General features: G+C 33.6%; 3 protein-coding genes across 5 annotated transcripts; 2 read left to right on the top strand and 1 right to left on the bottom strand.

The window, feature by feature from the left end:
- Positions 1–1,179: 1,179 nt before the first annotated feature.
- On the bottom strand, positions 1,180–1,827 carry LOC114741595 (uncharacterized). The gene has a single exon (XM_028929861.1). The coding sequence runs from the start codon at positions 1,825–1,827 to the stop codon at positions 1,180–1,182; it is 648 nt and encodes a 215-aa protein (XP_028785694.1).
- A 3,186-nt stretch (positions 1,828–5,013) lies between these two features.
- LOC114741597 (uncharacterized protein At5g43822-like) lies at positions 5,014–12,497 on the top strand. Of its 3 annotated transcripts, none has more exons than XR_003739788.1 (6): positions 5,014–5,281; positions 5,443–5,561; positions 6,511–6,690; positions 6,924–6,980; positions 7,126–7,478; positions 12,487–12,497. XR_003739788.1 is itself a non-coding variant. In XM_028929863.1 (6 exons), exons 1-6 carry the CDS (start codon positions 5,150–5,152, stop codon positions 8,254–8,256), a joined length of 594 nt encoding a protein of 197 aa, XP_028785696.1. In that variant the 5' UTR covers positions 5,014–5,149; the 3' UTR covers positions 8,257–8,583. The 3 variants fall into 3 exon arrangements, 2 of the variants coding, with proteins under 2 accessions (XP_028785696.1, XP_028785697.1); XM_028929863.1 differs by lacking the exon at positions 12,487–12,497 and adding an exon at positions 8,216–8,583 and having other exon boundaries at positions 7,126–7,190; XM_028929864.1 differs by lacking the exon at positions 12,487–12,497 and adding an exon at positions 8,216–8,583 and having other exon boundaries at positions 7,126–7,212.
- Positions 12,498–12,592: 95 nt separating this feature from the next.
- Positions 12,593–16,768, top strand: LOC114741596 (uncharacterized). Its single transcript, XM_028929862.1, has 8 exons — positions 12,593–12,774; positions 13,517–14,032; positions 14,249–14,334; positions 14,891–14,969; positions 15,441–15,500; positions 15,667–15,788; positions 15,892–15,963; positions 16,415–16,768. The coding sequence occupies exons 2-8, from the start codon at positions 13,586–13,588 to the stop codon at positions 16,515–16,517; spliced, it is 969 nt and encodes a 322-aa protein (XP_028785695.1). The 5' UTR covers positions 12,593–12,774; positions 13,517–13,585; the 3' UTR covers positions 16,518–16,768.
- The last annotated feature ends 381 nt before the right edge of the window (positions 16,769–17,149 follow it).

Raw genomic sequence — 17,149 nt, 5'->3', positions numbered from 1 at the left:
TTAATAATATTCGACATAGTAACGTCATGGGTAATTTAAATTCCAAGTTTTCTAAAAAGAAATTAATGCAAGTTTTTCTTTTGCCCATCAACCTGCTGGCCATGAATCCTCCTCTTCTTCATTCTCATTTCTCTCATTAATCTTTGGATACATCAAGCAATGACAAAAGAGAAATTTGTATTTTGAGAATGATTATCATTTGAGGGAACCCATGATCATCATTTTGAGCTTTTCAAACCAATACGCTACTAATTTTGAACTAAAAATTGAATCTGAAGGAGTCAATATCATTATTAATTCAAATTTTGTACATTATAAAAAAAGAATTTTTAACATAGGGCCACTACGATGAATGAAGGAAAGGTAGTTGGGAGCATGGGCCCAGCTTGTTGGGCTGGCATGCATAGCCTACTAGAAAAAGTGTGCTAGCCTCAAGCAATGAAAGTTCATCAGGCCCAAAAACAAAAAAATGAAAGTTCAAAAGGCTCGTTGAAACAATAAGGCGAGATTGGGCTACTTCCAGCCCACATTTGAGTTGGAAACTATTTTTTTTTGTTGGACATAAATATTTTTTTATTGGAGGCAATTTTATTTTCTAACTTTAAAACTAGATGGCTCAAAGCTCCTCAAATTTCAACTTTTGTTCCAGTCCCTTATCTGCTCTGGTGTTCTCTTTTCTCTGCTGAAACTTTGAAGTATAGGAAAGAGACTAAATTCTTTTAAATTACCTCCGCAACATAGATATGAAGCGTCCTCAAAATTTTAGCTGAGATTATTTTCCCCGTTACTGAACGTCTACTGGGCGTCCCATATGGTATTATTTTTTGAAAGAATATGCCAAGGCTTTGTGGGATTTTTTTTATCTCATAGATGATGTTAAAGCAAGTTTATGACAATATCTGTATTCTTGTTCATTCTCTTGCTTTTATTTTTAAAGGTTTGTCTGTGCTCTACTTTTACTGGAAAAAAAGAGTCTGCATCTGTTTCTTTTTACACTACTGCAAGTTCGCTCATTGCTAAAGTTGATAAAAATCTTCAAATAATTTGTAATAAAAGTCTTTTTTTTTTTGGCCAGGGTAAAACACATCTTTACTAACGGGAACGAAACACAACGAGGTTCAAAACAACAAAGGCAACAAAAAGAACAAGCAAGGAAAATAAATGAAGGATGAAAAAACATCAGCCAACGCCTTCCCTGTCTGCTTCATGTGAGGTCTGGTCGTTCCCAAGATTATGCATGTCAGTTGCATCATGAAGTAATATGGAAGCTAGAGGAGGTGGAGATACAAGGATCAGACCATGAGGTCCCCCTTCCCTTGAAGCAGAAGCAGCCAAGTAGTCGGCGGCACAGTTTCCCGCACGGGAAATAAAAGAACAAGTCAGCGTACTTCGTGATGCAATCTGTTCTATTATATCGTTGACTAGACCCTGCAGCAGCCAAGGGCAAGAAGATGGGGATCGAGCAGAGATAGCATCAACAAGCACCTTACAATCACCTTCTAAGATGACATTCGAGTAGCCCCATTCTTCAGAGAGTGAGATAGCTTTAGTCATTGCCAAGATTTCAGCATGGAGCGCTGAAGATGCCACTACACCTTCTGACCACCCTCGCATAAACAGCCCATAGGAGTCTCTACAGATTATACCAATGCCTGCTTTACCTGTTTTTCGACAGTAGGCCCCATCGTAGTTTAACTTCACATTCTCGAAATGTGGCTTACTCCACCTTGTAGCAGATTTAGGGAGCGCAATTCCTATATTAGTGGGCAATAATTCATTAGCTTTCCAGAAGTCCCTCATCATCTTATTGGCAGCTTCAATGACCATGATAGGGTCTGGGGTTTCTTGTTCAAAGACTACAATTTGTAATAAAAATCTTGGATGTTATCTAATAATTCTTTAAAATAATTTATAATAAAAACCAAATTTTATTTCAATTACATTTAAGCTTTAAATAAGCTCAAAACCTCTTTAAAGCCTACAATTTTAAATATGTAGGTTTAAAAGGCTACTCATAGTTTTTAAAGCCTATTAAATAAATAAACTTTTAAAAAGGTTTCAGACTTGGCCAGGTTTATAATGGGCACAAACTTGGGTCTTAAAAATAGTCAACATATAAGCTCAAGTCTAGGCTTAGGCTTTAAACCCCTATTACAGGCTCAAACCTACTTGGTAAAAGTCTAGCCTAGTTTGATCTGTTATTAACCCTATGTTTGATGATATTATCTGATATGCTAGAGGTTCAAGAAGGGTTATTTTGATAAGTTGTCTAAGAGCTAGTTATAAGAGAGAGAAAATAGTATGTGGCGTGGCCAGGGAAGATTATATACCGTGTAACTCTGCTTTTTTGCCATTGGTCGAATGCATTCTCTAGTTTTCTCTCTCGACTGTTATCACTAAGGTATCAGAGCTTGGTTCTTAATGCGCCCCAAGTATTTTCAGTGTAAAGGTTGCCTCTTTGCCTTCCACAGCATTACCGGTGCCCACTGCCTCTGCAGAAACCTTGTTTTCAAGACATCTTCGAATTGCTCCTCCTCATCATCAACAATGAGCGTGAAAAGATGAGAATCCTTGCATCAGTGACTGCTAGTGTATTTCTCTTTCTCGCCTAAGCGCTCAGCAGATTGTGTTTTTGGAGTCATTATCAGAGACATGGCTTTGATACCTTAATTATAATGGTAAAGATAGAAAAGTAAATAATGCATTGGACTAAAGGCAAAAATGCAAAGGTACTACGTATTATATAACCTTTCCTAGCCACGTCATGTACTATTTTCTCTTTCTCTTATAACTAAATTCTTAGACAACTTACCAAAACAAACCTTCTAGCACCTATAACGTATCAGACAATATCAGGAGACATATAATACCAGATATCAATATTGAACTAAAACAAAAATTTTGGGGGCAAATTTGCACCTTAACTTTTATAGGTTTGTAGACTCATCACAATTAAAATGAAATATTTATATTTGTAAGAGTATATATACATATTTTAATAATAATATAAAGTATCTTTTATTTAAAATTATTTTATGGTTATTTTTATTACTTAACAAAGTTTTTTCTAGTTATTTAATTTCTATTCATTTTGTTTGTCAAATTTCTATTTTTGTAAAACTCATAATTCAACTAATCAATTAGAGAGTGAAACCATAATTTTGTTCGAAGGGTATAAAAATAACATTTTTTTAAAAAAAAGATAAGTTGAAATACTAATAAAAATTAGCCTTATATTATATATATATTATAATCAATAATATTGATTTGAATTATAATAGCGCGCAGTGTGTGGTTGGAACATATAATATAATGGGTGATGAGGAGGTGTGATTGGGTTTTTAATGGTGACCTGGTGGATTCATTCTGGCCCAAGAGTGCTCTGATGTAAAATATGAAAATGAAGGTGCTAGGTCTACAGAAGCTTAAAAAAAAAATGGTTAGATGATTCTTATGTCAGTAAACTAAATTCTGCTGATATAGGAATTATTTGCAGAGATAGCACTGGCACAATAGTGGGGTTTTGGGAAAGAAAATTTCAGCAAGTTCTTCTTTTATAGCTGTGTTTGGCTTTGAGGGAAGGTTTTCTTACTGTAAATAGTTTTCATTTGAATAGCTCTATTTTAGAAATTAATTGTGAGGAACTGTACTGTTCAATTTGTCAACTAGATTTTTTTTTTTTTTTTAACAAAGTGGGTGATTGGCACTGTGTAGATTTGATAGAAGAGTTTCAAGAGTTGAAGAATGGAGCAAGTCCTTGGCAAACGATCAAGGGAACAGAGTTGAAATTTTTTTAGCAGTTTTGGGAGCCAAAGGGATGCGTCCTGAGGGATGAAGGATCATCTCCTTTGTCTCGTACTCCTTGGTATCTATTTAACTAATTTAATCAGGTTAAAAAAGTTAAGTAAGTTAGTTAATTAAAAAAAAATATGACATGTTTTTTTTCTAAAATGTCATAATCATCTTCTTTAATATCCTCTTTCCCTCTTTTACTTGATTATGGTTGAGAAAGTATACATGGGGGTAATATAGAAAAAATTGATAAATATGAGAAATACTACCTCCGATCCGTAATATAAGACATCGTCTGACTTTTATTTTAGTTCTAATTATAAGACCCAAATTCACTTTATCTATCATATTTACGTATTTTTTCCCAAAGTAATTCTTCTAACGATGGTAGGTCTAACCAATACACTTGAGAGAAGATGAATTTTAAAAAATCAGACAAAATTTTTCAAATCTTTTGCAATTTGAAATTATTCTAAAAGATTAAATTGATCATTTATATATAAAAATATGATGCATATTGATTTTTATTAATTTGTTCGCATAACTTTTAAATTTCATATTAGAAAATATTTTTATAGGAAAAAGTCACGAAAAATTAGTAGATTTTAAATAAACAAGTTTTTTCTGTGTTATTATTTACAAGAAAGACACGTGTAGTCAAAACTTGTTAAAAAATAAAAATCTGCATAAACGTAAGTAATTTACTTTTGTTTAATTAATTAGGCTGAAGCCCTAACCCTCCGTTCCCAACCGCCTCTGCTTCATCGTTCTCAGCTGACTGGCTTCTGTTTTTCTAAATTTACAAAATTTGGTTTCTAGTTGTGGTTACTGATTCAATCACCATGAGTTTAATCTTTGCAAAGAGAAAAACTCCTCAAGGTTTGTTTGTGGGCTTTTCATTGACCTTTTTCTTCCAGTTCTATAGTTGATATATCTTGGGGGAAAACTAATTGGCTGCGGTTTGTATCAGATAGTAATATTGAGGGTATAAATTGGGGATTTTTCATCTTTTTTGTCCTGCTTCTTCCCACTTGAGCTTCAGTTAAGGAGCTTCGTGGCCTGCTCGTCCTGCATTTTTGCACTTTGCAGTCTTCAATTCTTGTCTTTCGCTTTCAGGCTTCACTTTGCGGCTTGCTAGCTCGTGCAATCTTCCATTCTTGACTCCTCTTGCTTCAGCTTCACCGTCTTCTTCTCTGTGGCTCAATCGATCTGGATTCTATCCGTTTCTTCATAGCCAGCGCAGAAACTCCCTTCATGTTTTAATAGCCGGAGCGAAGGGAAACTTCTCTTCTTTATTGGTTTCTCAAGTAACAAGAGACCCGACAAGGTCCTTCTAAAGATCATTTAGACACTGGCAATGGAAACAATGGTGAATAAATTTCAGGCGAAATTTAGAAAAGCTAGGGAAGAAATCAGTCGATGGGATGAGCTCCAATCTCTTTTAGTTTCACAGTTTAGGAATGCTTCTTCTATCATTGATAGGTTGCAGGTGAGCAGGTTGCTTTTAATCCTTCTTTTTTCGTTTGAAAATTTAATTCCTCCCCACTTTTCTTTTATTGTCCATTATGTAAAGCTCGGAAGTTCAAATTGGCATTATATTGGTTCTAAAATTACTGGGAAAATTAAAGTAATTTGTCTGGATGTAATCAGGTGCTTCAAAATTCGAAGAACTATGCTAATTTAAACTGTATCAATGGTATTCAAGATGCACTGTTGTCCAAGCAGATGGGATCCCTGGAAAACATAATGGTTTCTATGAGAAGTACTCTGTAAGATTCTGTATTTTTCAGGCCTATAATTTATTTAGATTGGCTAATGTGGAGAAATTAGTTCATTATGCTTTAGTTTGTATATTTTCCTGAGTTTTCATACGTGGGATCTAAAGTTATTCAACATATTATTAGGTATTTTGACATTCTGAATCTCTGTACCATTCTATCAGAGTTGGGACGTGCTTTTTGTGAGTTTCTTCTACTTTTCATGAGGGAAAATATTGAGATGTTTGTTAAATTTCTTTGAATTTTTCTTTTTGGGGGTTTGGTACCCCTCTTTGAGGGCTTTTTTGGAAGTTACTTGCACTTCTCGTTTCTTAAAATACCCAGAAATTCTTGCGAAATTACTATTTCCGTGTTTATTTGGATAATTTTAATTCTTCCATTATTGAAGGAGCTTAGTTTTTCAAAAAAGAAAAACATGGCTGTGCTTATAATAATTATTATTAGGCACGGCCAGCCTTTAAGCAGTACTACTTCCAGTTCTAAATATAAGTGCAAATTACACTACGAACTAGATCTTATATTTAGGCCTGGAGGTAGTATTTAAAATATATCCTATCGATATTAGTTACAGAGTAGTTTCTAAAATTGCCCTATAGAAGTAACTCTTGCTGACAGCTCTTGAAGAGCATCATCAGTGTCAAACTTAGCCTTGCATAGCCATTTCTTGTCCAGATATAGTTAATTTTTATAGACTGCGTGAATGCTGATTGCAAGAATTAAGGAGAGATGTCTTCTGTGTTATTTATTGTCCTGTAATGTAGATTTTGTCTGGAACGTTACATAACTCTATTGATTTTCGACTTTCCATGACATGAACTTCTTTAGGTTCTTTTGATTAAAATTTTACAGGAATCTTGCTTGTTTTGCCTTTTAAAAGAAAGCTTATGATCTTAGGAGATCTCTTTAAAAACGAGCTTATAAATTAAAATGGAACTTTCAGGGAAGAATTTCATAAAATTGTTTTATCTCTTGAGAAAATTCATCGTGATGGTCGACAATTAGTGAAAGGTGGCTCTTCACGTCCAACTATTAAACAGCTGCAGCAGCGAGTTGGCATTAAACCTACCCTTACTGATTGCTTGGATGGCCTGTTGTTTCTTCATGACATACACAACTCTGAGTAAGTGATATATGTTACTTTCATTTATATTGTGCTGTTAGTAAAACTGTAGTAATGACTAATGAGATTCTTCTGTTTTATTGTAATCTTGCTTTCTCTTGTTGGAGTTCACTGGCAATTTTTTTCCCCAAGGTTGTTTACTTGTATGATATGTGAAGGGATTGATTTGGTCTTCGGAGATAATATTCTTTTCTCCTTTCTACCTCTCATCTCTCTCTCTCTCTCTGGAGTAGGTATCAATTAAAGACATCAATAATCTTAGCATTATCAGCTGGTGCCTTAAAGCTCAGGTATGGAGATTAATGGTAAACTTTGGATACTATCTTTGCCACATTTTGGGTTTTCTTTTTCTCCTTGTCTCTATCTTTTTAGGAAACTTTATATCAATGCTGTTCTTCATTTTATTCTATATTATTATTTTGTGTTGCGTTGCAGTGGCAGTGACCTTAGTGCCCTACTACAACTCCTGATTGATCAACCCAACATCCCAAGTGAGGAAGGTATGAAAGAATTATTTGTTAGGTAGAAGTGTCTTCTTGATGATAAATCACAAAAATATGTCTATATGTTCATTCATGTGATGGGCAATACATCTGTGAAATTAAACATTTTTATCAAGACTTTGTGCAGTAGTTAAGGTAATTATAGATAGCTTGTCTTCTGTTTCTATACAGGCAATGGTTCCCCTCTTGGTTGATCCTTAGGTCACTGATGTGGTTTTCTTAATTTAGAACTTCACTGTTAATGTGCGTTTTATTCATCAGCTCTCCTGAGACCTCATCTTCACAGTTGTTTTATGGTGTCAATTTTCTTTAACACATTTCACTTTTTCTTTTTTACCTTTCTTGCTTGACGTTTTTAGAATTTCCAAGATATTTTCGCCTGCTAGGAAGTTGTAGATTGAGTAATATCTTTATGAAGAACTTTCATGCTCTTGAAGTTTTAACCCAAGCTATTAAACTTGGCCAAGTTCACGAGCTAACTTGATTTTAACAGCTTTGGTGTAGTCCTGTTTCCTCCCTTCCTCTCAAGGACAAACGACTGAACAAGCATGGGAAATAATGACGAAAACTCTATATAATTTGTAAGGAGTTTAAAAGGCTTCAAGCTGTGGGGCCGGGAAAAAAAAAAAAAAGGCTTCAAGCTTAAAAAATGGAAGATGCTGAAAATTAATGCTAAATTTTGCCCGCTGTCTATTGGCACTTGGCACTCATCTAGGCAGTGTGAAATATTAATATATCAATATGAGTTGTCTCTTTATTTGTTTTCGTGCATATCTTTGGAAGTAGTCTCTCGTTCTTCTGCATAGTTATCGTAATTACTTTGTTAAAAATAGCTCTATAGCATTCCCCTCTTACTCTCTCGTATTGCTAATAAGTAGTAACTTTGTTATTTTCATGCAGTAGGATCTCTAATTAGAGAAATTTTTTTTGCTTTTTTATGTATTATGCTTTAATAAGTTTCTTGCCTTTCTCTTGTATTATGTTCGCTTGCCCCATTCTGACTCTTGGACATTTCGGTGCAGTTCAATTTGTCTTTGACATAATATTTGCTGAAGAATGCTGAAACTGTGTTATTCATGGTATTGAGTCTCTGCCTGGTGATGCTTGGTCATTGGAATTCAAATACCTCGATCTGTGCACTCATGGAAATGGGATTCTTTTCTTGCCGGCCCGGGTAATAAAAGGAGATAATGTAATATCCATCTTATTGTTAAGTTATTTTTATTATATTTTTTGGTTGGGAACAAGACAATTCTACTTTTCCATGTGTAAAATATGGTCGTCTAGAAGGAAATCTAATTATATTTTTAATATGATCATATATGCTAATGTTAAATTTAGATGCTACTCATAATAGTATTCACTATCCTTTGCCTTATTTATCACGAAACATCAAGGAAGGGTTTGGAAAATGATCAACTCTTAAATTTAAAAAAAACTAGCAAACCAACAGGCACTTGGCGAAAGGACAATATAAGAAAATATGTTCCAAAGAGTCCTCCTTACCTGAACAATGACAGGAACTCATATCAATCGAAAGACGACGTCTCTGCAAAGTATCTGAAGTAGGCAATGCATGAGGCGAAAGCCACAAAAACATTTTGACTCAGGGTTGCAGTTTCAACTTCCAGGTTTCAGAACACGATCCAGAGATATCAGGCCACAAGGTGGACACAGTGAGATCCTCTAACTGTAACACTACTTCTGTCTTTTGATTTTAACTGGAAGACTTCGTTAGTAGGCTACAAATGAATTGATAACCAGCCTTAACTGCATACAAAGCCCGGTTATTTTTCTCCCAACAAAGTGAGTCTGACGTGGGGAACTTCGACAGAAGATGGAGATCAAAATTCTGAACCGCATTACTCGGATGAAGAGAGTATAATTTCTTAAAATCCCAATTTTGCCGTTCGCGCAGTATAAGGTATGCCAGTTTCAAATTAGAGAAAGAGCAGCCAAACTGTTTCAAAGGCCCCCGAGGCCGATCATCCAACGAAATAGACTGACCATCCCCAATTCTTCAAGTAAGGTGATTAAGAATAATCTCTCTCGACTTGAACACGTCCTTCAAATTTATTGAACTATTGTATGCCGGTTAAAAATTGTGAATAAGAACCGTGTGTACCATAGTTTTGTCCTAGGATTGAACATAATAAGGATCCATGCCCATCAATAATCCTCCGAAATTGCTTTGCAAGCAGAGCCTGAGTGAAAAGGCTGATGTTTCGAAATTGCAAACCCCCTTGCTCCAAAGGACGACGTAACTCATCCCACATCAGAAAATGAGGTTTATGGTGTTGTTCTGTAGAACCCAAAACAACTCGGCCATCTTCGTATTCTTTCTTCTTCTTCTTCTTCTTTTTCTTCTTCTTTTCAATTGAAAAGGCACATGTACTCTCTTAGCGAAGACAACCCTGTTTAAGACGCTGGGTACAGAATATGGGTACTCTCCCAACAAGGGTCAATATAGGGTTAAGGTGCATTTAACACCCTCAAATATTTTCTCAGGTGCATCCAGTGTACTAAAGTATTTTGTGGTGCATTTAACACTTTGAAATATTTTTTGTGGGGAGCTCAACATCCTGAAGTTTTTTTTTTTTGCCTTAGTGTTGGATGCACTAAAAAATATTTTTGGGTGCTGAATATATCTAAAAAAAATACTTTGAGATACTAGATGCACCAAAAAATACTTTAAGGTGTTAGACACACCTAAAACAATATTTCAAGGTGTTAAATACATCACAAAATACTTTTACAGTGCTAGATGTACCAAAAAAAATATTTCAGGGTGTTAGATGCACCTTAACCCTTTAATATATAACTATACTTTTTTTGACCTGAAAAATATATAATTAGACCAACCTCTTGAAAATTTATATTGCCATGCGTGCATGGATAACAATATTTCTTTTAAAAACTGCATATAATTTTAAAGACAACAGTTTCTTACATCCCCCCCAGAGATTGTCCTGTTTTGTTATTAAGCTTAAATTTAAATCTCAATAAACCTTAACTTTATTTATCAGGTCTAACATAACTGGGATTCACATTCAAATGCAAATACTGTAGTTATAGTCTTAGATTTTATGATTTTTTTTGCCATTAAACTTCCACTCGCCAACAAACAAATGATGTAAATCATGTTACATTTTTTATCACAATTAATTTAACCATATTATATACCTTTTTTTGCCAACCATATTATGTACTCTTCTAGTCTTAAATATAAAACTCTTATGCACACTGGTATAAGGGTATTATATTTAGGACCGGAAGAGTTCTTTTTATTTCCTTTGTTAAGATAAATTATACATAATGTATTCAGAACCACACAATAAAATATAAATAACTCAATAGTAAATTTGAAAGACACAATAATAAGAAATATATTTAAATATTAAAGTAAAAACTTTTACCACTAAAATTTTATTACGAAAATTTTAAATTTAAAAGATAAAATTAGACGAAAAACATTTTAGGGTTTATGGTTTGTATAAAAAAAAAATTAAGATGCATCTAGTGTGCTAAAGTATTGAGTGAAATACTCTGATTACCTTTGTAATTTACATCAATTACATTTAATTTTTTTATTTTAACAATATACAATTTAGTCCAATCAGTTAACACAATTAGAAATACTCTAAAAACATTATAAAAACATTATTTTTAACTAAAATTTATATTAAAATAAATTTTATTTACTATTTTACTTCTCATTTTAATAAATTCCTACATTGTATTTTTACAGTTATATAAATTTCATTTAATTAAGACAAACATAAAAGACTTGATTAAAAATTTAACTAATTTTTTCAGTACATATATACTTGACTAAATATGTTTATAAATTTTGTAAAAAGATGTGTTTTAAAAATGTTGAATGATAAATTTAATTTATAAAATTTTCTAAACTTATATTATTTAAACTTTATGATAAACAAAAACTATGTATTTGAAATATATGTTTACAATTTAAAAGAAATCAAAGTAAATAATTTCTAATGAATATGATAACAAATTAAAATTATAGAATTTTATGATTTAAATCAAAATTAATAAATTTTATAACATATTAAAAAATTTAAAAATATAGGAAAAATGACAAGTAAAGACCCCCTGAATTACCAAAATTACAAGGAGGTCATCTGAATAAGCCAAATTACAATGAGGGATTCGGCCCCATATTGCAAATATGAAATCTTGATAAAATGTCTGAAATGTCTCTTAGCCAAGTTATGATTTGGCTTACTAGAATTGTCATTCGTTAAAATGAACTTGTTATTTCTTATAGTCAACTTGTCATTTGGCATACCCTCAGTTAAATTGTGATTTGATCTACTGAAATTGTCATTCGCTAAAGTGAACTTGTCATTTTCTATAGTTAACTTGTCATTTGACTGAGGGGTATTTTAGACATTTCACCAAGATTTCATATTTGCCATATGGGACTAGGTTCCTCATGGTAATTTGGCTCATTTAGGTGACTTCCTTGTAATTTTAGTAATTCAAACGTCTTTGTTTGTCATTTTCCCAAAAATATATGCATTAGAGTTATTTTTTGATTTTATAAAAAATATTTTCTGGAAAATCTAAGTATCTAAATAATTATTATGCAAAAAAAGGGTATTTTGATCAAAAAAATCATTTAAAGTCAAGCTTAACAATGAACTAGAGTTTGAGTAGATGGACATGAAATTTTAAATATAATAGAGAGGTTTGTGAAACATATGTTTTAATTTTAAGAAAGTTTATATATATATATATATATATATATTCAAAATAGAGGAGGGGTTTCTGTAACGGAGATGAGGTAGAAAGGCAGTTGGTGTATTTTATTCTAAAGTATTTTGTGGTACATTAGTACCCTGAAAAAATTTTCAGATACGTCCAACATGCTTAAGTATTTTTTTTTTTTGGCTTTCATGCTAGATGCACCAAAAAACGTTTTTTTAAAATAGAGAAGAGGTTTTTATAATTGAGATAAGATAGAAGGGCAGTAAATGTATTTTACTTTAAAATATTTTGTAATGTATCTAGTACCTAAAATTTTTTTCAAATGAGTCTAACACTTTTAAATATTTTTTTGGTCTTGATTTTAGTTGTACTAAAAAATACTATTTCGGTCCTAAATATAAGACTTTTTTTGTAATGTATATTTACACTACAAAAGGGATTTTATATTTAGGATCAGAAGAGTATTTTAGAGTACTAAAAATACCTTCAAAATATATAAAAAATACTTCACCATGCTTAAATCATACTTAAAAAAATATTTTACAGTATTAAATATTAGGGAAAATGTTACCGGATGCACACAAAAACTAGTTTTCGTGCATCTTGACCCAGAAAAAAAATGCATTTTTACCTGTTCTTCGAAGGAAAGAAAAAGAAGTAAAAAGAGCGAGGAACAGCCGAGCAAGAAGGAAGAAGCCTATCGTCTTCTTCAGCATTAACTTCACTGACTCCTCGCTTACTCCTCAGTCCTCAGTCCTTACTGTCGCCGACTCATCGCCACAGCTTCGCCACTGAAGCAAGGAACCGAGGAACCAGCAACCTATCTCCCTCACGGAGCCCTGTTCTGGTGGTTGCCCTCTTGTAAGATCTGTTCAGGAGGTTAACTTCTTCTAAGATTCTGTGTACACATCTGGTACGCTCCTTCTGCAACCTCGCGGAATTTTTAATTTGTTGAATCACTTAATTCTCTTTTGGATATCTTAGCGTCAAATTCTGCTGACTCTGAAAAAGGAGTGCGAATCAACTTAGATCATTGATAGGTTAACATTGCTTTCCTATTCTTCCCATGAGGAAGAGCTAGTTACTCTACTCATAATACTACCATATATATGATTCTTTACTTTATTTCAATCTCCATTTTTTGACCAATACTTACAATCTTCAATTAGACCAGCAAGTTTTTATGCATAACCGGTAGTCGGTTATATTCCTTGGGGTATCTATCAAAAAGTAAACCCAGATGTATTCAGTTTTATAAATGATGAAATAAAAAATGCTTTAGAAGTTTTATCTTAGGATGTTGATATTCGTGTAATTTGGTGGTAATGTGCACTTTATGTTGTTCTTTGGAGCGTATGGTTCGAGTGGAGAATTTTGATGTGCATTCAAAGCTGTCTTAAGTTTTGTTTACATCCATTGGTCATGTTGCAGAATATTATTTTAGCACGTGACATATCGCTATAATTGTGTCAAATACGTCACAAACTTGACGACTCCTGTATGCATGGTTCGTGTAAAATTCTGGCCGGAACTTTTGTCATCTGCCCAACCCATGTATTGGTCTAAAGCCTCTTACATACTTAGTGCAGGTTAATGGAAGACTAGAGCTAACTGGCCTCAACGATTCATTCTTCCGTATCAAATTTATCACACAACTCATGGCTATCCTTCATCTCTCTGCTTCCCTTCAGACTGGCCCAGCCATTACATGCTCCAAACGTTTCTTCCACAACAACATCTTTGTGCCATCTTCATCTGTTGCACTGATAGTCCCAAGCTATACTAGAAACATACGATTCTTATGTGATGTGAAAGATCCGCACAAAAAGGTGAAGAGTAAGGATATTGATATAGATATTTTTGATGAAGAACAAGAATCCAAGGAGGAGGATGTAGGCGAATTTTCAGCTCAGGGACTGTATGCAAGAAGAGAGACCGGGGATATTGATCTTGAGGATGAACAAGAAGATAAAAATGATTATGCGGCTGGATTTTCAGGTCGAGGGGCATATGCAGGTAAACAAGAAAAAGATTATGACCGTGATCCAGAATTTGCTGAAATTCTTGGAAGTTGTCTTGATGACCCGAACAAGGCCCGATCCAAAGTAAGCAAAATAATCTAAAGATGGTTTGCTCGGTTTCTACATGTAAATGTTTACTTGATGTATTCTTATGAGGGAATTTTATATTGTTTCCATAATGCCTTTTCTTTAAGGATGATATTTGTCGCTTTGATATTTGTGGCCATTTATAGTAATTGATAATTAAGGAAACCCTTCAGTGAGCGATAATCTCATTGGAGCTACTTAACAAAATTTCAGATGGAGGAGAGGTTAAGAAAGAAGAGGAGCAAGATACTGCACTCAAAGACCGGATCGGGAGTACCAATGAAAGTGTCATTTAACAAGTAAGTTTAATCATGGATGTTTGCAGGATTTTGCCTCTGTTGTCATTTGCTGCAGTAATCTCTCTTAGTAAGCTATTAACATATATGTACAACGTTGCATTTGAAGACAAGAAATACAATGTGGTCTTTGGGATCTTTGAGAGAGTGATATGCATGGCTTTGGTGATGAATGACTTTACTACGGCTTCAGATATGTGTACCTTGTAACTATATAATTGTTTCTTTTTGGCACTTATGATAAATAATTCTTGGCCTTTTTTCTTAGAATAAAATATAGGTGTGAGTTTCATTTTTTTCCCCATCAAATTTGCCTACCAAAATGTTAGAGGGTATTTTTTAACGGATGTCTTTTTCTTGAGTATATATATAATTGGGTGAATGTTATGTAATTGTCCTTTACCTTTTTGTTTTGGGTCCCCTAATGTGCATCATAATTAAGCATCAATTGAAGTTTATATTTTCTTTAATTGTGGTTTTGTTTCTTTTCTTGAGTTGGAATATGCCTAAATAATGCCCTTGTTACTATTGTTCATACCCTTAATGGTGGAATTTCCAGATTTGATTTCTCAAACTCGTACATATGGATTGAATTCTACAATACTCCACTTGCAAAGGACATCTCCTTACTTTGTGATGTAAGGGACTTCATGCAACTCAAGATGCTCTTGTATTGTTCATTCGCTAATGACTATAACACTGTTTTCATTGAGTTGGTCCCTCGTGGGATTGCCTTTTCAATTTGATCCCTCATAATCTCATATATATGGTATTTCTCAAGTGCTTTCTCAATTTGGTCCTTCATATATGAAGCCGACAAAAGCTAAGTCCGTTAAACTATTTACTATTAATGAAACTAACTGTGAATCTTTATTTAAATTATATATAATAAAAGCGTGAGTAAGTGATAACTCACCAAAAAATATGACATTATTTAGAAATATATATCCGTGAAGGATCAAATTGAAATGGCAATTTTATATGTCTTAAGTTGAGAAATGCCTCATCCGTGTAGTAAAATGGGTATTTAGTTCATTCTCCAATATTTATAGATGCAGTTGTATATGTTAGGGACTTTAGTTGACCTTGTTTGATTTGACTCTGATCAGACTATTCGGGCATGGCACATAGTTGGACGTCTCGGTGGATGCAATTCTATGAATATGCAAGTAAGATTCTCTTCTCTAATGGATGCCATTTGAATGCTTTGTAAATTGTAAATTTTTCAATGTAATAAGATTGAGTCTTGTGCATTAGAGTTTGTATGAACCGCATTGTTTATGTTTATATTTTTTATTGATGATGGTCCTTACTGAACTAGCCGTACTCCTACAGCTATCACAAAGTCCTTTGGACAAGAGACCAAGTTATGATTATATTCAGGGGGCGAATGTGACACCAACTACATTTTACAACATTGGGGATCTTGAGGTCCAAGATAACCTTGCTCGAATATGGTATTGCTCCAATATCTTCTGTTTTTCCTCCCTTTACTTCTTGTTTACACGTTAATGAGACTTGAGGTTCAGTTATTAATAATTTGTAGTTGTGATGTGACAGGGTCGATATTGGAACTAATGAACCATTGATTCTGGATGTTTTAATAAACGCATTGACCCAGATAAGCTCCGAGTATGCTCTTCACTTCTTGCTTTTCTTCCACTTGGTTGACTATTCTGGTTTAAAGGACTAGCCAGCCAGAGCCATTTGGGCTCTACAAACAAGTGGGAGATTGTCATTTTTGTGTTGTGCTTTTCAACTTCTACTCCCGCGGCGGGTTATATGTGCAGCATGTGCCTTCATTAAATTTATAAATTTATGGTGTAGGCTATTGCTGATATGACGCAAAAAGCAAAAGAAACAAAAAGTTATTACACATTTGTAATGATTTTGGCATTAATTGTGCCGTTCACTTGCAATCAAACAGTATTGATAAGATTAATGCAAAAACCATTGATTAGTTAGTTCTCTCCCTGTACACATGATGGCGCACGTCTTTGTCTCCTCTCCCTCTCCCCCTCTTTTTTTTTTTTTTTTTGCTGACGTACTCATCGATCTTTGTGGTTTCTGTTTGTGTTGATAGTTTTGTTGGGATCAAGCAATTGATGTTTGGGGGAGCAGAATTTGAGAATTGGAAGGAGAACTTGACATCTGAGGAAGCGGGTTATAGCGTTCACAAGATTTAGACAATGTTTGAGGCATTTATGGTACTGAGTACATAATAGACTGTAGATTTTTTTACCATTATTTATTGCTAAGAGTGTAGAATTATATGCCATGGTAAAATCTCCCTTGAACCCTGTTGTCTCCTCAATGGCTTGATGCAATTGCTATAACACTATGTTGAGATGTAGAGTAGCTTATTCGGAATATGTTGAGAGAACTTATTTGATAGTTATATCTTAATCAGAACATTTTAGAAGAATTTTTATTTGAATGGAGTTGTCGATTTAGGTTTTTGCTTGACTTAACTACTCGTGCTTTTTAGGGAAGTTATTTCCTCAAAAGTAACTTCTCAGAAAGTTATGCATGAGTTGCTTGTTTAATATTTTACTTCCTAGAACTTTAAATCTATTTTTTACAATATTATGCTATGTTTAGACGTTAATGATTCTGTATCCTTGTTTTAGATTTAGGAGATTTAATAATGTTTTTGTTTTGGAAATTAATATATACCTGGAATTGGAAAGTGCAACTTTTTTTCCTATGTTGCATTTGGCAGTCACTTCTGAAGTTTCCAAATTATTTTTGTAATAAAAACTGAATCTCATTACTAGTAACAACAACAAGTACAAAGTTACTCATTTTGATCAAGATC

This window comes from Neltuma alba, unplaced genomic scaffold (genome assembly GCF_004799145.2).
Source record: "Neltuma alba isolate B1F8T4 unplaced genomic scaffold, ASM479914v2 tig00003439_pilon, whole genome shotgun sequence".
Taxonomy (NCBI): Eukaryota; Viridiplantae; Streptophyta; class Magnoliopsida; order Fabales; family Fabaceae; genus Neltuma; species Neltuma alba.
The sequence above is the reverse complement of the archived record's forward strand: the minus strand, read 5'-3'. Positions and strand labels throughout refer to the sequence as shown.